This window comes from Sebastes fasciatus, chromosome 2 (genome assembly GCF_043250625.1).
Source record: "Sebastes fasciatus isolate fSebFas1 chromosome 2, fSebFas1.pri, whole genome shotgun sequence".
NCBI classification, from domain to species: domain Eukaryota; kingdom Metazoa; phylum Chordata; class Actinopteri; order Perciformes; family Sebastidae; genus Sebastes; species Sebastes fasciatus.
This window is the reverse complement of record NC_133796.1, coordinates 42,424,075-42,446,141: the sequence shown is the minus strand read 5'-3', so window position 1 is coordinate 42,446,141 and position 22,067 is coordinate 42,424,075. Positions and strand designations below refer to the sequence as shown.

The window sequence follows — 22,067 nt, the reverse complement described above, 5'->3', positions numbered from 1 at the left end:
GACACAATGTATCTTACCGGTAGCCTGCAGCTCAAAGATGACACAGTGTATCTTACTGGTAGTCTGCAGCTCAAAGACAACACGGCGAATCGTACCGGTAGCCTGAAGCTTAAGACAGCATGGCGCATCTTACCGGTAGCCTGAAGCTTAAGACAGCATGGCGGATCTTACCGGTAGCCTGAAGCTCAAAGACGACACAGTGTATCTTACTGGTAGTCTGCAGCTCAAAGATGACACATCACATCTTACCCGTAGCCTGCAGCTCAAAGAGAACACGGCGAATCGTACCGGTAGCAGATCTTACCAATAGCTGGCAGCTCAAAGACGACACAGTGTATCTTACCGGTAGTCTGCAGCTTAATACAACATGGCGGATCTTAGCGGTAGCCTTCAAGCTCAAAGAAGACATAGCGTGTCTTACCGGTAGCCTGCAGCTAAAGAGGACACGGGGGATCTTACCGGTAGCAACCAGCTCAAAGAAGACATGGCGTGTCTTACCAGTAGCCTGCAGCTATACAGGACACGGTGGATCTCACCGGTACCCTGCAGCTCAAAGATGACACAGCTCATCTTACCAGTAGCCTGAAGCTCAAAGACAACATGGCGTGTCTTACCGGTAGCCTTCAGCTAAAGAGGACATGGCGGATCTTACCGGTTAACTGCAGCTTATGACAACACGGCGGATCTTACCGGTAGCCTGCAGCTCAAAGACAACACAGTGTATCTTACCAGTAGTCTGCAGCTCAAAGACGACATGACGCATCTGAACAGTAGTCTGCAGCTCAAAGACGACACAGTGTATCTTACCGGTAGTCTGCAGCTCAAAGACGACATGACACATCTTAAAAGTAGTCTGCAGCTCAAAGACGACACAGTGTATCTTACCGGTAGTCTGCAGCTCAAAGACGACACAGTGTATCTTACCGGTAGTCTGCAGCTCAAAGACGACACAGTGTATCTTACCGGTAGCCTGCAGCTCAAAGACGACATGACACATCTTAACACTAGTCTGCAGCTCAAAGACGACACAGTGTATCTTACCAGTAGTCTGCAGCTCAAAGACGACACAGTGTATCTTACCAGTAGCCTGCAGCTCAAAGACGACATGACACATCTTAACACTAGTCTGCAGCTCAAAGACGACACAGTGTATCTTACCAGTAGTCTGCAGCTCAAAGACGACACAGTGTATCTTACCAGTAGTCTGCAGCTCAAAGACAACACAGTGTACCTTACCGGTAGTCTGCAGCTCAAAGACGACACAGTGTATCTTACCGGTAGTCTGCAGCTCAAAGACGACACAGTGTATCTTACCGGTAGTCTGCAGCTCAAAGACGACATGACACATCTTAACACTAGTCTGCAGCTCAAAGACGACACAGTGTATCTTACCGGTAGTCTGCAGCTCAAAGACGACACAGTGTATCTTACCGGTAGCCTGCAGCTCAAAGACGACACAGTGTATCTTACCAGTAGTCTGCAGCTCAAAGACGACATGACACATCTTACCAGTAGTCTGCAGCTCAAAGACGACATGACACATCTTACCAGTAGCCTGCAGCTCAAAGACGACATGACACATCTTAACAGTAGCCTGCAGCTCAAAGACGACATGACACATCTTAACAGTAGTCTGCAGCTCAAAGACGACAGAAAGGATCCTACCGGTATTTTCATTGTCAATTAATCTGTCGATTATTTTCTCAATTAATCGATTAGTTATTTGGTCTATAGAATGTCAGAAAATGGTGAAAAATGTGGATGTGTTTCCCAAAGCCCAAGATGACGTCCTCAAATGTCTTGTTTTGTCCACAACTCAAAGATATTCGGTTTACTGTCATAGAGGAGTAAAGAAACCAGAAAATATTCACAATTAAGCTGCTGGAGTCAGAGAATTTTTACTTCTTTTTCTTAAAAAATTACTCAAACCAATTAATCAATTCTCAAAATAATTGGCTATTAATTTGATATTTATTTTAATCTTTGCAGCTCTACCTGTGGGTGTAACTTAGCCGAGTCAGAGCAGTAGTACTTGATGTTGTCGATGTTGCCGGTGTGTTTTCAGCCGGGGAAGTCCTGGGTATCAAACTGCGTGAAGTTCGACTGCGCAGACACTCTGTCCGGACCCACGCTTATCTCCTACTCCTTCAGCTGCCCACCATTCAATGAAACAGAGTGTATCAAGGTCAGCGAGCTGCAACACACACACACACACACACACACACACACACACACACACACACACACACACACACACACACACACACAGTCATTTTCACAAATTCAACCATGTTTCCTCTTAACCAGTCACATCTCTTATTAAATGAATTATTAAAGTTTGAATGAAATGACTTTTAAATGACTATTCTCTTCCATGGTTTGATAGATATTTTCTAAATTTTGACTTTTTTATGCTGTATGATACTGTTTTTCTTTTATAATGGTGTTGCTTAATGTCGTCATGATATAGACAATTTAGCAACATGTTTTTAGCGAAAAAATCACTCTTTTCATGCAGGTTTTAAATATAATGCTGCAGGTTGACTGGATCACCCCATTGTCTGTCACATACTTCTGAATGTTATTAGACTGGATTATTATTGGATCCACTTTTCAGAGGAAGGAGAGAGTGGTTTTAATATAAAAACAATAAGTAGGGCTGTCAATCGATTCAAATATTTAATCACAATTAATCACACATTTTTTATCTGTTCAAGGGCGTATTGTCAAGAATTTAATACTCAACATGGGAGTGGGAAAATATGCTGCTTTATGCAAATGTATGTAAAAATGTATTATTGTAAATCAATTAACAACACAAAACAATGACAGATATTGTCCAGAAACCCTCACAGGTACCGCATTTAGCATAAAAATGTCAAACTGCAGCCCAACAGGCAACAACAACTGTCAGTGTGTCAGTGTGCTGACTTGACTATGACTTGCCCCAAACTGCATGTGATTATCATAAAGTGGGCATGTCTGTAAAGGGGAGACTCGTGGGTACCCATAGAACCCATTTACATTCACATGTCTTGAAGTCAAAATGGCCATGACAAGATTTAGAGTAAGTTTGGAGCGTTATTTAACCTCCTTTGCGACAAGCTAGTTTGACATGGTTGGTACCAATTGATTTATCAGATTTTCTAGTTTCATATGATATCATCTTCACTCTAGCTTTAAAACTGAGCCGCTACAACCTAAAAATCACAAGTTGCATTCATGCATTAAAGAAATTAGTGCCGTTAAAACTAATTTGCGTTAACGCGTTATTATTGCCTTAACTTTGACAACCCTAGTAATGAGGTAAATAACCAGGGATAAAGGGTGCTGACAACAGTTCATAGGACCATTTATTTGTTTTACAGTCACACTTCGTTCTAAAATACCGTGAAAAAATAGCAGCCATCAGGGACTTCAGCCAAAAAATATCAACATTCAAAAACAAGCTAATGCAAAGACGGAGGGTTTCTCACAAAAAGGATCTTTTCTTTATTTCTATTATAACTTTTGGACTCTTCTCTGCACTCAGATCGGTGGAACCGTCGTAAGTTACATGGACGGATGCTGCAAGACATGTGAGTATCTGATCTGAGCGTAGCAACAGTTCAGTAGTTAGTGTAGAGCTTTAGGCTACAGTTGACACTGAAGAGCGCCTTCACCTGCTGCTCAACATGTTTCTAACATGTTTGCCCTTCAGTCCAAAATCTTCAATGTCTGAATTGGATCCTAGATGTTGTTTTCTATTACATTTGTCTGTTTATTCAGATTAGAGAGATCTGTCAGTGTGCTTTTCAGTGAATTCAGTACAAATGGCAACAGATGCCTCTTTCAAATTGCCAAATGATAGAAGAAGCAGTCACTGAAAAGCATCTGATCACATGCAAGTGGGTTTGTGGTTTATGTGCTGCAGCTTACCATCATGTACCAATCCCACCAGGTACTGGATTCCCTCTGTTCCCTTTCCCTGTTAGCCCCTTGACTCCCACAGTTAACACAAACTGTGAACGAGGTACCAAAACAACAAGGCTTGTCAGTGCCATTGTTGATATTCAACAATGTACTCCCTCCAAAAAATACAATTTTGATAAAACACACAGGAAGTCTGACCACTGCGCTCTGCAGAAAGAGTCCTCTCAACTGCTGTCTCATTTTAGGTCTCTGTGAAATAAAAATCAGTAGAATAAAACTAAAACATGCAACCAAAATCAAAAACAATTATGGTGCAGCTGTTGCATTCTCCTCAAGTATTGCTTGGGAATTCCCTTTTTTGTAAGTTTTTATCTTAAAAAGATGTCTTAACGATGCGATTTTACACCTTAAAGGGATAGTTCAGGTGTTTCTCAGTGGGGTTGTATGAGGTACTTCTCCATAGTCAGTGTATCACCTACAGTAGATGGCAGTCGGCACACCCCAAGTTTGGAAAAACAGACAGAAGTACCAGCACAGGAGCAAAATAATGTACAGCTGATGACGGGGGCAGCAGCTAAATGTATTTTAGACTCCTAAAAAATCAATATCAGTTGAAGTGTACGCTTTATTTAGAATATTTTCGCTGCTACCTTGCCGTGAGACTATACAGTCTATGTTTCAGAGGGGGGCTGAAGCCGTTATCTATACTCGTACCAAAGCCACCAGACTCCATTGAAAAAATACAGTAATTTTACTTTACAGAACACGGGAGTTGCTGGTCTACCGCTGCCTCGATCGGTTAGTTTGTTTTTGTTATTTTTTGACTTTGGTGTTTTAAAGGGTAAGTTCAGATTCACCAAAGTCACACAATAACACAAACTAACTGATCGAGGCAGTGGTACACCAGCAATACCCTTGTTCTGCAAGGTCAAATTACAGTTTTTTTCAATGGAGTCTGATAGATTTGGCAAAAGTATAGATGGATACGGCTCCAGTTCCCCGTCGGAAAGAGCTGTCTGACGGCAAGGTAAACTGGTGAAAATATTCTAAATATGGTGTACACTTAAACTGATATTGATTTTTTTTAGATGGCTAAAATATGTTTAGCTGCTGCCCCCGTCAGCAGTACCTTGCTTTGCTCCCGTGCTTTGCTAGGGGTGTGAAGACCGTCATCTACTGTATGTAACTGACTATGGATAAGTACCTCATACAACCCTACTTCAAACATCCAAACTATCCCTTTAAAGAAGGCGGGGACACAATACTTTATGTAGGCCAAAAATGATGTCACACTTGAGAGGACAGTAACAAGTATTTACCCCTGCCCCTCCCTGTGGTTCATGTACATGTACACAACACCTAAACTCTTTCCCCATTTAGCACTGTCTGGGCAGTGCATTGTTGATTGCCAACAATGTACTGTTGGTAGTGGCCCAGTAGTCGGGCTTAGACGTCTGCATGTGTCAGTAGATACTGATGTGGGTTGGTGTCGGGGTGTCTTTTTACCAAACATGTAGCTGCTGTAGAAGATCTGCATGCTGCTGCTCCGCCACCACCAGGGGGCGCTGTGTGGAAAACTGAAGCTGCTATGTTAGAAATTTTACCATCAAAGAATCATCAATGCAAACACATTAAGGGGCTGAATCTGAAGAGCGCAGGGCTTTGATGCAAATTTTCGTAGTGGCAAAATGATGGAATTACTTCCGTGTCAGTCATGTGATGCCTTTGGGCCCAAAAATACTTTTTCCCATAGACTTCCATTGGGAAAAAGATGTCTGTAACTCAGAAGATACTTTTTTTTGAGGTAAATCAACTTCCCAGTATGAACACTCTAATAGTCCTTACTTAAATCATCAGATCTTAAAAGTTGTAAAATGCACTAGTAGCTGAATCCAGAGTTATTTCCCTTCCTCCGTTCATGTGAATGAGACCCAGACCGAGGTTGGAGCGAGGGCTGGGAGGAGGAGTTAAAGGAAATACTACTGCGCCTGCTCTATAGGCCCAATGGATGAGGAAGATCCCCGGATGATCCGAATACTTTATCACTCGCTGACATGGCGATGGCTTGCAGCTAACAGTGAAAACAACAGCCACACTGCTGACAGAGCACAGAGAACAGTGTTAACATGGGGGGAACCTGAGGGTGGATGCTACTTTTCTGCAATGGCACCATCTGCTGTAACCGCCGTATGTGAGCAGTGCAAAGCGGCAGCCTTGAGCTAGCCAGTGGGGCACGCTCATGTACTAACATGAACTAAAAGGCACACGTGGCCGGCCTGGCTATGTCAACAAAACACAGAAGTTCTGATTACAACACACACAGAGGGAGAGTGACTTCATTCTCTGCTCAGGTAGACAGGACTCCTTTATATCTTTACATAGCAAATAGTTGTTTGCTGCTATATTAATGCTCTGGATATCATATAGAGAATCTTTAAACAAGCAAGTCTAAAGTGGCAATCTCAAAGATTTTCTAAATTGTATTCTAAATTAGCTACAGGTCTATTTCACCAAATTTGCAAAATACAAGCTGCTCTTTGCAACAAAAGAAAATTTCCTTTTGTTTAATTTGTACAATTTCACAAGTCAAAACAAACAGCACAGTGGCAACCCATGCGTTAGCATGTGAGAGCTCTATAGGACTCGAAAATGTATCTTCAAATTGTGGCCGACATGCTTCTGATTCATGTCTATTGTTGCCATAGCAATGACCTCTGGGGCTGATTGGTACTGTAGTACTTAGAACCAATCGTCATACCAAGCTGATGAAACAAATTAACATGTAACTAACAGGGGTGGGAAAAAATTTAGTCACCTATGTATCGCAATGTTTTCTTTTTACGATTTTGAAATTGATTGCTTTAATGCCAGAATCAACATATTTGCTTCATTTGAGTCTATGTGGAGGTAGAAGGAAGTTAACGCTTTTATTGTTGTAGTCTGAGTAACGTGATGTCATATCCCTTCCGTATTCGCGAGCCAAAACGAGAAAGTCGGAGGGTCCACGTGGATACGACCTGCACCGTCCCATTTTAAATCCAAAGTGCTAAACACTACACATCCAGTAAAGGATGGAAACACTGGGTTTCACACAGAATATCTCTGACTACATACATGCTGAAAATCAAACATTTACTGGATCAATTTAAATATTTTCCAAAGTAAAAGTCCCTAAAAGTGTATGATTAAACTTTTTCCCATGGTCTACTGTTAAAAAAGTTAACAAAAATCACAATATCTAATCACAATACTTAAAAATTGCAATACATATCAAATCGGCACCCAAGTACTGTATCGTGATAGTATTGAATCGGGAGATAGGTGTATCGTCCCAGCTCTAGTAACTAACCAAATATTGCCATAGCATAACCAAAAGTATAATCTTTCAAATGTCTCTGTTGAGTTTATGTACTGATTTACTCCCAGTTTGCCATATTCTCACCACTCCATTGTTGCTTGTAACCAGATTAGGAACTTCCATGAGTCAGTGAAGAAAAATAAGTCAAATTGTACACGTTGATTGATGGTTGAGAAGACAGCTGCTGTCCATATTATTACTAATAGGTGAAAGTTATACAAACATTAGCTAAATAATTCAAGTTTTGTAAAAAATGTATTTTGATTTGTGTTTGAATTATTCTCTTCTACCTCACATTAATTAACAAGTGAAAGGGGATATTAAATAAAGTACTTGTAATACTATAATAGAATTTGAATATGAATGATTCTATAATGAAATATTACCGTGTTATATTACTTACTTTAAAACAGCTGCATTGTTTGTAGGAGAACAAACAGATGTCAGAGTTTCTTGTGATGACAGACAGTGTATGGAGTGAAAAAGTCACGGGGGAAAAATATGACTGATAGATTTTAATGTGGAAAAACACTAAATGTCAGACATAGCAGCTTAAAGTTTGTGCTTTGTTTGTTTGATTGTTTTTTAAAAAGGTATAAAACGTGACAAAGCATGTTTACGGAAACTGTCTGTTTCATTAATTTGATTTATTTACCCATTTTTAATGATGTTTGAAAAGATTTCTTTGAAGCCATTTTGTGTACAGGTTAAATGCATGAATGATCTCATCCTCCTTCTATATTTTTTGAATATTTTTGTTTTGTCTCATTTGGAAGAATCTACATTTGTCTTTGCTCACTGACTGGGAAGCTTCCTCCTTTGTTGCTTTCTAACTTTAAAGATTAATATCATTATTTCCTTCATCTAACTCATCCATCCACTATATCAGCTTGCGCATGATCTACAGCTTCTTTACTTCTCTGACATCTTCCTCTCCTTCCTGGTGTTTGCTGTGTCTCTACATGCAGCAGTTCACATGTTTTGTTTTTGGATATCTCATATTAATGTTGTTCCAACTGATCTGGTTTGTTGTCGTGTGAACAGGCAAAGAAGACGGGAAGTCGTGTCAGAAGGTGACGGTGAGGATGACCATCAGGAAGAACGACTGTCGCAGCAACAGGCCGGTATGTTTCCTGTCTGTTGTGATGTGATGCTGGTACTTCTTAATGAATTATGAGCTGAACATACAGAAAATTCTAAATATGTTCAGCAACAGTGTGATTTGGGCCTTTTCACACGCATATGTTGCATCCGGTCTAAAAGAGTAAATGGTTCCTTAAAGCTGCAGTAGGCAGAATATTTTTGGCATCATTGGGCAAAAATCCCATAATAACCTTTCAGCATATTGTAATTTTTTTTTTTTTTTTTTTTTTTTTTCACCTTTATTTAACCAGGTAAAATCAATTGAGAACCAATTCTCATTTACAATGATGACCTGGTCAAGAGGCAGCAGCAAGAGTATAAAAACACAGTCCACACAAGCGACACAAACAGCACAGATACAGTACAGTATAACAAACATACAGTATGCCATGACAAGACATGAGAAAATGGCTAAAAACATCATAGGTAAATAAATAGGTCAGAAATGAATAAACACTATGTACAAAAAAAAGGTGGATTACTGGATGTTCTTTGTAAAATTGTAATGGAAGAGAGAGAGAGAAGTGAGGGCTGGTCAGCAAGTACAGCAGTCAACTATGACGTGTTGCAGCTTTTGTTTGAACATGTTGAGAGAATTGAGAGCTGTGAGTTTGAGCGTGTTTTGTAGTGAGTTCTAGTCATTTGCAGCGGCAAAATGAAAGGAATTATGGCCAAAGACAGTACGGACTTTTGGAATGATGAGCCTAATGAAGTCACTGGATCTTAAAAGGCGATTGCTGTCGGAAATGTGCAGAAGATTTGAGAGGTAGCGAGGGGTCATTCCCAGAATTGTTTTGTAGACTAGGAGCAGCCAGTGTTGTAGCCGCCTGGTGTGAAGGGAGGGCCAATCCACCATTCTATAAAGATCACAATGGTGGGTGGTGAAGGCTGCACATGTGGCAAAACGGATTGCTGAGTGGTGGAGTGTGTCCAGTTTTCTGAGGGTGGTCTTTGATGCCATTTTATAGATTATATAGCCGTAGTCAAACAGAGGAAGGATGGTCATTTTCACAAGGGTGTATTTGGCAGAGTGTGTGAAGGAGGCCTTGTTTCGATACAGGAAACCAAGTCTAGCTTTGACTTTAGCCAGAAGGTTATTTATGTGTGTGTTAAATGAGAGAGATGAGTCCAACCAGAAGCCAAGGTATTTGTAGGAGCTGACAAACTCCAGCTCCGAGCCATCAGCACTGTAGATCTTGGGAGGGCTGGGGATGATGAGGTTTTTCCAGTAAAACAGCATACATTTGGTCTTTTTGGAGTTGAGGAGCAGGTGGAGGTTGCGGAAAGACTGTTGGATGGAGGTGAGGCTTTGTTGAAGAGTGGACACAGCGAAGTGGAGTGAGGGACCAGCTGAATATATGATGGTGTCATCAGCATACAGATGAATCCAGGAATTTCCAGCAGCCTTGGCTACATCATTAATATAAATGGAGAACAAAATACGGCCTAAAATGGAGCCTTGAGGCACACCTTTAGAGATGGTAAGTGGTTCAGACATGATGTTTTCGGTCTTCACCCGCTGGACACGATCAGCCAGGTAGCTAGCAAACCAGTTGCAACATCTACTAGACAAGCCAATGCTGGTAAGTCTTTGTAGGAGGATGTTATGGTTGACCGAGTCGAAAGCCTTGGCTAGGTCTATAAAGGCAGCTACACAAGTCTGTTTGTTGTCCATGGCAGTAATGACGTCATCAAGGACCTTCAGTGTAGCGGTGGTACATCTGTGGCCTTTCCTAAACCCAGACTGCAGGTCAGACAAAATATGATTTAAGTCAATGAAGTGAATTAGTTGTTTATGTACCAGTTTCTCTATGACTTTGGCCAGACAGGGCAAAATGGAAATCGGCCTGTAGCAGTTCGGGTCAGAGCCAGAGCCTCCTTTAAAGAGGGGGAGAATCGTAGCCGATTTCCAGTCAAGGGGGAAAACAGACAGATGAAATGACAGGTTAAACAGGCTTGTAATGGGGGAAGCAATAATATGAGTGGCTGCTTTTAAACACACAGGGTCAAGCCCATCAGATCCAGCTGACTTGTTTGAATCTAATTTAATGAGTTAATCCAGGATTTCCGAAACCTTAACAGGTTGAAGGGAGAAGCTGTTAACACTGGGTGATGAAGTAGGAGTGTTGGATGAATCAGTGTTAGGGGCAGCTGCACCAAAGAAATGAGATGATTTCACGAAATGGTGGTTGAAGTGTGTGGCCATGCGTTGTTTATCAGTAACAACAATGTCATCAAAAATCAAAGAAGTGGGTAGATGAGGAAAAGCAAGTTTGTTTTCCATGGATTTGACTGTTTTCCAAAATTTCTTGTTGTCAGAGCCACTGGCTGAGAATTCTTCTTTGAAATGATTGATTTTGGCTTTCCTGATCGCCTGTGTTGTTTTGTTCCTGCATTTTCTGAAGGCCAGCCAGTCGGCAGGAGACTAAGAAGACCTTGCTCTCTGCCATAAGGCGTTTTTTAGGCGGATCAGAGCCGCCAAATCGTGACTGAACCAGGGGCTGTAGCGATTCTTCGTCCGGAATCGTTTCAATGGGCTGTGTTTCTCAATGATTAGGCTAAAGGTGTATTTGAAATAAGACCAGACATCTTCCACTGAGGGGATAAGATTGATTCTTTCCCAGTTCACAGCTGCAACATCTTGCAGGAAGGCCTGATTGTCAAAGTTTTTCAGTGAGCGCTTGGTCACAATCACCGGTGGACGTTTGACAGAGAGGCCGGCGCGAACGCATGCAATGGCATAGTGGTCACTCAAGTCTTGACTGAAGACTCCAGATCGGTAGTTTGATGGAGTGTTGGTGAGAATAATATTAATCAGTGTGACAGATGAGGGTGATTTCAAATTATGTCTGGTTGGCTCAGATACAATTTGAAAGAGGTTTAAAGCATCAAATTGCTGTGTGACTAAATCAGGGTGGTTGATCATATTCCAGTTTAGGTCACCCAGAAGGACAAACTCAGAGGAAATGTGAGGGGCCAACAGTTCACCGAGAGCTCTTAATGTGCATGCTGGAGCAGAGGGTGGTCTATAGCAAACAGCAACAGACAGAGTGAAATTTGTTGACAGTTTAAGTTTTAACAGTAACAGTTCAAATTGCTTGGGGGCTGATTTAGACAGCGTAACAGAACATTGAAAATGGTCTTTTAAAAATATAGCCACGCCACCACCCTTGGTGGATCTATCCTGACGAAAGACATTGTAACCCGGTATTTGAATTTCCAGATCCGAGACACTTTTCTTAAGCCACGATTCAGAGACAGCCAGAACATCAGGGTTTGCAGTGTGCACCCAAGATTTTAAATAGTCAAGTTTTGGCAACAAACTACAGATATTGACATGTAGAAAGCCCAATGATTTGCGAACACAAAAATCATTAAACGACAGATTAGAGACAGTGGGGCCATGAATAGCGGGCCCTGGGTTTGGGTGAACATTTCCAGAGATGAACAACATGAGAATGATTAACACACGTCTGAGGACAGTGCTAAAACGTTCATATGTTTATCTTTCATTGACGGTTTGGTCAAAATTAAAGAGGAGGAGTCGTGGAACTGCTGCAATAACATGTAAGAGTACAAAGGAATAAGATTTGTTACACACCAAGTAGAAAGTCCAAAAGTCTTTGTAATCCAGAAGGATGAAATGTCCCTGGTTGATAAACTGAAGTCCAATGTACCAACACCATTAGAAATGATGGCAGTCTCTTGTGTGTACCTGCTAGAAAGGCAGGTTGTATGAGGTGATGTGATCCAGAAAATAGAAATGATTGTGAGCCAAAAAGGCCAGGAAGGTTTTAGTGGATAAAACATGTCCAAACCAATAACAGTACTAAGCGTCTAAGTGTATGTGTAGTGTGTGTGTACGGAAAGGTCGGAGGCAGGGGGAGAGAGGGGAACAGCAGCTTTAGGCAGGCCACATACAGAGGGGAGCATAGTGGAGGAAGAGGTACCTGACCTGGACTGGTAGCAAACAGGGAGGCTAGGCTGTAGCAGGTTGAAGAGGGCTAGGCTACAGCTAGAAGAGGAGGTCAGGCTGTAGCAGGTTGAAGAGGGCCAGGCAACAGCTAGCAGAGGAGGCTAGGCTGTAGCAGGTTGAAGAGGCCCAGGCTACAGCCAGCAGAGGAGGTCAGGCTGTAGCAGGTTGAAGAGGCCCAGGCTACAGCTAGCAGAGGAGGCTAGGCTGTAGCAGGTTGAAGAGGCCCAGGCTACAGCTAGCAGAGGAGGCTATCCTGTAGCAGGTTGAAGAGGCCCAAGCTGTAGCAGGTTGAAGCAGGTTGAAGAGGCCCAGGCTACAGCTAGCAGAGGAAGCTAGGCTGTAGCCAGCAGAGGAGGCCAGGCTGTAGCAGGTTGAAGAGGCCCAGGCTACAGCTAGCAGAGGAGGCTAGGCTGTAGCAGGTTGAAGAGGCCCAGGCTACAGCTAGCAGAGGAGGCTAGGCTGTAGCAAGTTGAAGAGGCCCAGGCTAAAGCTAGCAGAGGAGGCTAGGCTGTAGCAGGTTGAAGAGGCCCAGGCTACAGCCAGCAGAGGAGGTCAGGCTGTAGCAGGTTGAAGAGGCCCAGGCTACAGCTAGCAGAGGAGGCTAGGCTGTAGCAGGTTGAAGAGGCCCAGGCTACAGCTAGCAGAGGAGGCTATCCTGTAGCAGGTTGAAGAGGCCCAGGCTGTAGCAGGTTGAAGCAGGTTGAAGAGGCCCAGGCTACAGCTAGCAGAGGAGGCTAGGCTGTAGCAGGTTGAAGAGGCCCAGGCTACAGCTAGCAGAGGAGGTCAGGCTGTAGCAGGTTGAAGAGGCCCAGGCTACAGCTAGCAGAAGAGGCTAGGCTGTAGCAAGTTGAAGAGGCCCAGGCTACAGCTAGCAGAGGAGGCTATCCTGTAGCAGGTTGAAGAGGCCCAGGCTGTAGCAGGTTGAAGCAGGTTGAAGAGGCCCAGGCTACAGCTAGCAGAGGAGGCTAGGCTGTAGCAGGTTGAAGAGGCCCAGGCTACAGCTAGCAGAGGAGGCTAGGCTGTAGCAGGTTGAAGAGGCCCAGGCTACAGCTAGCAGAGGAGGCTAGGCTGTAGCAGGTTGAAGAGGCCCAGGCTATAGCTAGCAGAGGAAGCTAGGCTGTAATTTATGGATTGTTGTAAGAAACCAATAAATAGGCACTATGCTCTCAGTCCAGTACAAGCTGAAGACACTTTACACGTTACAGTAGCCAGATCAACAGATAAAATAAAACATAAAATCAGAGCTCACATGCAGACACACAAATACAGGACTGGGCTGGCGGCCAACTTGGTAGTTATAGAGTGAGACGTGACTCCAGCATCACAAGCTGACGTGTTGTTATCACATGACACCGCTGGTCGTGGGACAGGAGAGACAGGACACCTCCTCGGTCTCTACAGTTAGATGTCTCTAACCTGCATAAAGAAACCGTGTCCTGTCTTCTCGGAGAAGAATGAAACCAGCCTCAGGAAGCAGACAGTTCAGCGGAGAGGCCAAACAGTGATGGCCTCGGTTAAAAAAGACGACAGGTTGACGAGTTCTTAGAGCTTTGCGTACGTCGGGTTCTCCGGGTTCTTCAGTAAAACAGTCACCTCACCTTTAGAGGTGGCTGTTACTGTAATGCCTATTTCTCTCCTCAAATGTTGTCAGAAACATCTTGTAGTGCACGGTTTAGCTGTAAAATGAGAAAGTTTGCTCCGGCTGGTGGGCGGTGCTTGGTATTTTCATCACCACAAGATGTTTCTGAAAACATTTGAGGAGAGAAATAGGCATTACAGTAACAGAATATTGATTCATATTTGATCAGCGCTGCCTAGTTTGACCGTTTGATCGGAGTTCACAAGTGATTGACAGCTGCTCAGACGGCAGCTCGGCTCTGATTGGTTGGTTTTCTCCGGTCTGTGAAATCTTGAAGAGAAATGCTGTAGACGTGAGTTTTCGATAAACTGCCCCATACAGTTTGGGAAAATATTGGTTTTGAAGAGAAAACCGCACGGAGTATAAAAGATCCAAATGTTTTCTCGTCACGATTCCATCAGCTCTTGGCTCATGTGCGACCGATGCTTAACGCTTCCTCTGAACATTCATAACATACAGCGTTAGCTGTTTATTCTGTTAGCGAAACGCTCTGTTAGCTAAACACAGTATCACAGGACTCTGCTGCCCAGTTGGGCAATATGTTAAAATTTTCCAACTGGCCACGTCAACCCAGGCGATTACCGATATATTTGCGCTATGCATTCCAACAGCTTTCTTATCTTTTTTAGTCTAATAAATACACAAAATAAACTCACAAAAATGTCAAGAATGGAAATATTTTTACACCTATTCTCCTCTTTAACAGAAAAATACGACCATACACCTTCTGAATTCAAGTTTCTCTCTTTCACCGAACTAAGACAGGCTTAATTGCCCTGTAAACTCATCATAAAACACACTTCATTCAAACTCGACGGAAACAAACTCATCAAAACCATCTTGGTTATTCTTTCCACTGTTCCAACAATCACCAACTCTGGTTTGGTCAAAATAAACTGCTGACTCGACACGCAGATTTTTTTTATGACTTTTTTCGACATACTGTACAATGACTTACATGTTTCAACATGACTTGTTTTCACAACATTTTTTCGACATACTATATTATAACTTTTTATATTTTTCAACATAATATACTATAACTTTTTTCATTCTATTTTTCAACGTAGTTAATGACTTTTTATAACTATATACTATTTATTTTCATGACATTATTCGACATACTAAACTATGACTTTTTATGATCCACTATTCCATGACTTTTTTTGACATACTATACTAAGAAAAAATATTAGGCTGATGGGTCCAGCAGTATGCGAGATTAGCCGTGGACAGACAGACGGACACAGTGATGCACGCACCTAATCACTCACCCATGCACACAAACGATCGAATACATAATCTCCTGGCATGGATAATAATCTAATATCTAATTTCCTCCTATATACGTATATGTATAAAATAAATTATTAGAGCACAGAAATAGTGGTCATAGAAAATGTCAATGTTTTCTTTTGCTCATCAAAAGCGAATTACTTTTTTTTGGCTATGTGCTGTCACCAGAAAACATTTTAGCTGGGTTTGCTCTCTTCCTGTTTTGTTTCATAGCTCTAGCAGATTTCTTACCAACAATGTGAAATACAAATCAGAGGCAGTTTATTGGAGTTCTTTCATGTCTGTAAATGCAGAATTGATATCAAAATGACACATGAACTCCTTTTAAATTACAGGCAAAGAAAATTACTGAGGGAAAGCAATATATCATCGGCATACATAACTTAAAATTATATCCATTAAGATGCACATTTTCAGCATCTTCTTAGCACTAGGGCTGTGTATTGTCAAGAATCTGTCAATACAATGCATATCATGATACAGGGGTTAGGTTTCAATATATTGCGATATATTGAGATTTTTAAAATCAAATTTTTGGAAACCTGTCAAAGTATAACGAACACGCTGCCATATCCATAAAATCACAGAAAAAGTGGTTACTTTTTTATGCAATCAGAATAATGGGATCTGCATTTGCATTTCTGAGCCACTGTCTGTCACGAATCTTTGCATGTAAACTAAAAATCAGTACAGTATCAGAAAACATAATTTTGAGATGCTCAATTATATCGATATTTTCTTACACCCCTACTACGCAGCAGTAGGACCATCTTGGGCAGTGGGCAACTCTGCCTCGCACCATATTTGACATACAGCAGATTAAAAAAACAATAAAAAGCAGCAAGTTCAAAATGACCCTTGATAATGTTTATAAAGAATAATTACTACTTTAATTGAGTTTGCTGGTTCCTTTTGCAGCCCTGCTACCATCTGTACTGACTCTCTGTGTCCTGCAGGTGAACATCGTGTCATGTGATGGGAAGTGTCCGTCTGCCAGCATCTACAACTACAACATCAACACGTACGCTCGCTTCTGCAAGTGCTGCAGGGAGACGGGGCTGCAGCGGCGCTCCGTGCAACTCTACTGCAGCAGCAACGCCACCTGGGTCAGCTACACCATCCAGGAGCCCACCGACTGCTCTTGCCAGTGGTCCTAAACATACACACACGCACACACACACACACACACACACACACACACACACACACACACACACACACACACACACACACACACACACACACACACACACACACACACACACGGTGTTCAGATCTACATCCTATAAAACCACAAAACAAAGAGGAAGAACAAACTTCAGCCATGTTGCTTTAAGTTGTTGGGAGTGGAATACTGAGCTGTGATTGGCAGGACTGACACTTGCTCTTCCAGTTAGTTGTTCTGCTGCCTCTGCTGGCGGGGAGATGGTACTGCAGGACAATAAAGGTGACCTTTGACCTCTGATATTTACCTTCCCAGGGAAGCATAAAGTCATAAAGAGGCAGAGTGGCCTGCTTCTGATGACACCATATTGTAAGTTTTGTTTTCTGAGAATTTAGATTCATCAGAATTTTTTTCAATTACTTAAAAGTTTAAATTTGTTAAAAGTTTTTCAGTGTATCATTTTAATATCAGTTAGGGTTGGGCGATATTGAAATTTCCCTACTGACGATGTTGCCTTAAGAAAAATGACGATATAAGATATTATTGTCCAAAAAAGCTGAAGAGAGACGAATGTAGATATAAACATCTAATGACTGGAAAAACATATTGCAATACATAAGTGGCCACAATGTTTAGACAGTTAGCGCTATTTCACACAAGGACATGCTAAGATCATAAATCAGATCAATCAGCTGGTGACTAGTAACTGTCCTCACACAGTCTCGCCACTGTTTATATGTTGTTATGTTTGGTCCGGCTGCTCTCTGTGGAGGGAGTCGGTGGTAGTCTAGCGTATTCTGGATGGAGAGTTTTAAGATGAGAGTGGAGATTTGTGGCGTTTCCATCTTTTGTCCCGACTTGTTTATTGCACAGTTTACAAATCACTTCGTTCCCATTGTCTGGCTCTCCTTTTTTCGTTTGATTTAAAACCAAAGAATCGCCAACGACCCCCCCCTTTTCCCCCTCAAATAAGCGTGCAGGAGACCAGAGAGAAAGACGTTGTGTGTTCAGCTTTCACTACTTTTGTAGTTTCTAACTGAATCTCCGACTTCACTGTTTGTACTTTCACATATCTGATTTATTTTACAGTTTTTAGCTGCATAGGAGTCGTGTTTAGTTGCTGCTGATGAAAACCCAACATTTCCTGATTTTGCTGCTTCATAATAAAAGCTTTTAAATATTAAAATAACAGGGGACTTTTATTGTGAAGAATATAGGAAATGAAATGTGTTCATCACCGTTTTACAGCCGCTCCTTTGAGTAGCGCGTATCTGTTGTAATGGAGACATAAATCCCTGCCATGCTGGGCTGACGCACCGAGTCATGTACGGAAAAATCCTAAAAGACACTGGAACTTGGCTTGTGTCTTGAGGAGATGTAGCATTTATTCACCGACAGTCTAAACTGTACAAACACTGCTACGCTCACAGCTAGTTACAGCTGACTTCCTCTCACCGTCACTCCGTCACACACACACACATGCTCCCTTGCTTTCTCCCTCTGTCTGTCTCTCTTGACCACAAACACCGACACTCGCAACTGAGTTATTCCTTAAAGGAGTTTGCTACTTGTATCCACCTTATTCCTAGCCCCCATGATGCCTTGCGTGAATTATGGGCGTAACTTCCTTCCTGACTTGTGTCACTGAATGGTTTTCCATGGTAACAGTATGCTAATCCTCTCTCCTAGAGCGATTGTGTGAACACCACCTATTACAGCTCAGACAGGATAGTGTGATCATAGCTCTGCCTTCTACTATACCTGAAGAAGTGGCCTCAGATAACCTATATTAGCATATTTAGCTACGTTAATGACTCCGTTGCTGCAGACGGTGAAGACATGAACAATCTGAAAAGCTCTGAGGCAGATCAGGACTTCCACAGTAACGAGGTTTTGTTTTTCTACACACAGATAACCGCACTTAAACTATCTGTAGTCTAATGCTGCCCTGCACTCCGTGCCATAAACTGCCTTACATTATAAACTGCACAGAAAACAGTGAAAGAAACTGGCTGTCACTAAAGCAACGCTACAATGCTGAGTCCTCCCTACACATGAAATGATGATATCCTGGCACTGATGCCGACTTCTCTTCTCCGCTGCTCTTTATAGCCCGACTAACGTACACTAACTATATTCGGTAAACTAACGATGTTCCGTACAGATGACATTTTCCGCTGATCGCTGAATAAATACTTCCAGATCGTGCATTACATTTATATGCATGTCATCCTCAGTTCCCCCTCTTTCATTCCTGACCGAGCCAGAGACCTCCACCATTTGTTTTTGTGAGATTTCAGTCAGTTTATAAGGTGCACACCGTGCGCCCACAGCGCCCGGAGGGGAAGCTCCAGTCCCGACTGCAGCAAAAATTTACATTTCTACTTAATTAATGCTTCTCACAGTACCGTAGTCTGTATGAAATGATTATTATGCTATCACAAGTTGTTAAATATATTACCCTTTGTTGAATAAATGCTTTGAAATGGGCATTTTTAACATCAATGGTGCGCACTGACTGCTTGGCACTGCAGCAGCAACTCTGTCAACACAGACGCTGTTTGCACGTAATACTGCGCCCAATATTGATATTGCAGCAGTGTTATTTAATAAAACATAAATAAAGTTGACGTATATTACATCAATTGCATATTTAGACATTTAAAATGTTCATTAATCGCCGTTGAAATCATGTTCTGCGCTCTGTATGGAACACCGTTGGTTACCTGTACTGAACACCGTAAAGCTTAATGATCTATACCATACACAGACGGAGACACTTTTCTGAAAAACTCTGGATCAAAAGACATCAGTCAAAGTTTATACTGTGTGATGGATATTCCCCCGGAGAATGAGCGCACAAACAAGCTTGTCTGGCTCTTAACAACAGAGGAGTGCTGCCTGGCGTGGCGCTGACGGGCGTAAAGTCTACGGAACACCGTACCACAGCTCCACAATGACATTTTAGAAAATGCTAATTTAACATTAGTTAAATATCTGTTAAACATAAAGCAAGATTTTGTAAAATGAAGGTGAATTACTTTTCAAAAGAAGCATCGTTGGAGGTTAGCCGCTATGGTTATCTAACTAGCTTACTGCTACTTCCGCTACCTCACCGTCAGTCACACCCACAATCATTTCTACAGTAACACATTTTCGTTTAAAAAGCATCTTCGAAATATATAATTCCCTGATGTTTTGCCCCGGCGAGTCATCTCAGGCCCGCCAGGCTTGCAATATCCTGGTGGAACCCCTGTATTCAACATAATTGAATATCGTTCTGTTATAGTGGACACGTGAGGACCATTATCGTGGCCGATCAATATCGTGTCAAACGATAATCTTGTAATATCGCCCAAGCCTAATATCAGTACATGTTGTTGATATCTTGTCTTACAGGAGAGGTTATAATCATTCCTCCTGTTCATACTGGCCATATTCCTAATGTGCATTAATGGTTTTGTGCTGAGCTGCGGAGGAGGGAGAGTAACAAAAAGAGGGAATTTCACACTAAAAGCCCAACTTTAGAAGATACTCACTTGATCTGTCAAACTCAGGCTGCTGAAGCCTCGTAGTTCTGTTCTTCCAAACACTGGAAGCCATTAGGAGGAGTTTCTTAATAACCAGAATGAGTTACACCAAACAAAACCTGTTTCAATGTTCTTATGGGCCCCCGACTATTGTTTCAAAACAGACTTTTAAACTTGTGAAACTATCCTTTACTACAAGTTTAATGCAAAACAATGAGAGCATGGAGGAGCAGAATAGTAGCTCGGCTATCGGGCCGATACTGAATCAAATAGCTGGAACTTGTATCGGTGACAATGGGGCTGATCTATTCAATTAAATTATATGTTTATATATTATATAGATTATATACTGGAATTTGAATTCCCATTTTACTTTTGACTAATTTGTTTCTCCATTTGAAAACGTTTACACTTGCATTTAATGTTAATTTTGAAGATTTTTTAAGATTTAAGATTAAGATTAAGTTGCTGGTGTACAATTTATTATTTTAATAATAAATAACAATAAATGCTCCATGGATGACATATTTTTGTAGGCCAACCGGACGTTAGCATCGCCCTGGTCCCCTCAACAAAAAGCCAATGGGATTGTTCCATTGCCAAATGGCAAACACACGTTTATGATACTGACACGTTTTGTTCAGCAAGATAATCTCCACAAATGAACTCCACTTTATGATTTTTGAAGTGTGAATGCAATCGCTAGAAGTAAAATGCTAACGTTAGGCTATAAAGGAACTACACCACGGTTACATGAGTGAATAAACACAACGAGGCTGTAGAGGACGAATCGGCGTCATGACGTTTTGTAATCTCATTTAGCCACTTGATAGCAACCACCTTCCTTAAATGGACTCTATGTAAGAATCAGAAATGTCTTGTTAACAGCAACACCTGTGGCCGTTAAGTCAACGGAAGTCAGCGTCCTGTTGCTCGCGCTTGTGCTCCCTCCACATAGACATGAACGAGCATCGCTCAAAACAGTGAGGCGACACACGTCAGCTAAAAGCACAATATCACTCTATATTTCAGCTGCTTGGCAGTAATGTTAGCTGACCAGACGAAGGTCTCTCCATGAATCAATGCAGATTTCTTGCTTCAGACTCCCGTCTTTTTGCAGTGTGTAGTGTGCGAGCGAGCATTTGAGAGGTGGAGCGAGTGAGAACGAGCACGGTGTGTGAGTGAAGGCAGGCAGGCAGAGGAGCAGAGTACAGCAGAGACTCCGGCCCTGAAGACTTCACTAGATAGAACGTTGCGGTTTTGGTGCTTCCGTGCAGTTTGTGTTGGAACAGCGTAGCCACACGTGAGTGCGCATAGGAAACACTGACCCGATTTATACGAGTAAGAAGTTACAAACAGTCCCTTTAAAGCACATAAAGGCTTCAAAATTCATGAACGGAGTATTTACTGTCGTATTTTATGTCGTAGAACAAAACGTTAAAAACTTCTCCTTCTCAGTACTTTTGTGATCTAATATATGAAATGAGATGAGAAAAAATGCAAAAACATTTATAAGAAAGTCACATAATGCAAATGCAGCCCTGTTGTGTCTCCTGGCAGTGAAGTTTGTCAGCATTTTGAAATGTCAAAAAAAAACTAAACTAAGATTATTCAGTTCATCTTAATTGAAAATGAATTGCCATGGGTAAAATGTTGTGCTATATATTTGTAAATTGAATTATTAGAGCTAGCGCACAGCAGCAGAAGTCACAGAAAATGTGAATGTTTTCTTTTACTTGTAGAAAGTAAAGAGACTTGTAGATTTTACTGCACTTGGTAGTGACGGTGTTTTTGTTGTCATCAGAAACTCTCTTCCTGTTTTGTGTCACAACTCCAGCAGATTTCTTGCCTACGATGTGAAATACAAATCAGAGGCAGTTTATTGGAGTGTAATAACTAATTGATATTAAAATGATACATGAACACCTTTAAAAACATGCTGTAAAGAGTTCAAACTCTCTGCTTTACTGCACTGCTACACTGCCACCTCCCTGTCAGCCTGCAGAGAAACACAAATGTTCAGCACGAGAACTAGATTTTCTGCTCGT

The 22,067-nt window shown here is 41.8% G+C and overlaps 1 protein-coding gene across 1 annotated transcript in view; it reads left to right on the top strand.

The window, feature by feature from the left end:
* Positions 1 to 21,620, top strand: part of otog (otogelin) — a 110,738-nt gene extending 89,118 nt beyond the window's left edge. Inside the window, exons 54-58 of the mRNA XM_074624045.1 lie at positions 2,066 to 2,185; positions 3,533 to 3,578; positions 3,941 to 4,012; positions 8,315 to 8,394; positions 16,281 to 21,620. Of these exons, the coding sequence (XP_074480146.1) occupies positions 2,066 to 2,185; positions 3,533 to 3,578; positions 3,941 to 4,012; positions 8,315 to 8,394; positions 16,281 to 16,481 (519 nt within the window). The 3' untranslated portion in view covers positions 16,482 to 21,620. The remainder of the gene's footprint in view (positions 1 to 2,065; positions 2,186 to 3,532; positions 3,579 to 3,940; positions 4,013 to 8,314; positions 8,395 to 16,280) is intronic.
* The last annotated feature ends 447 nt before the right edge of the window (positions 21,621 to 22,067 follow it).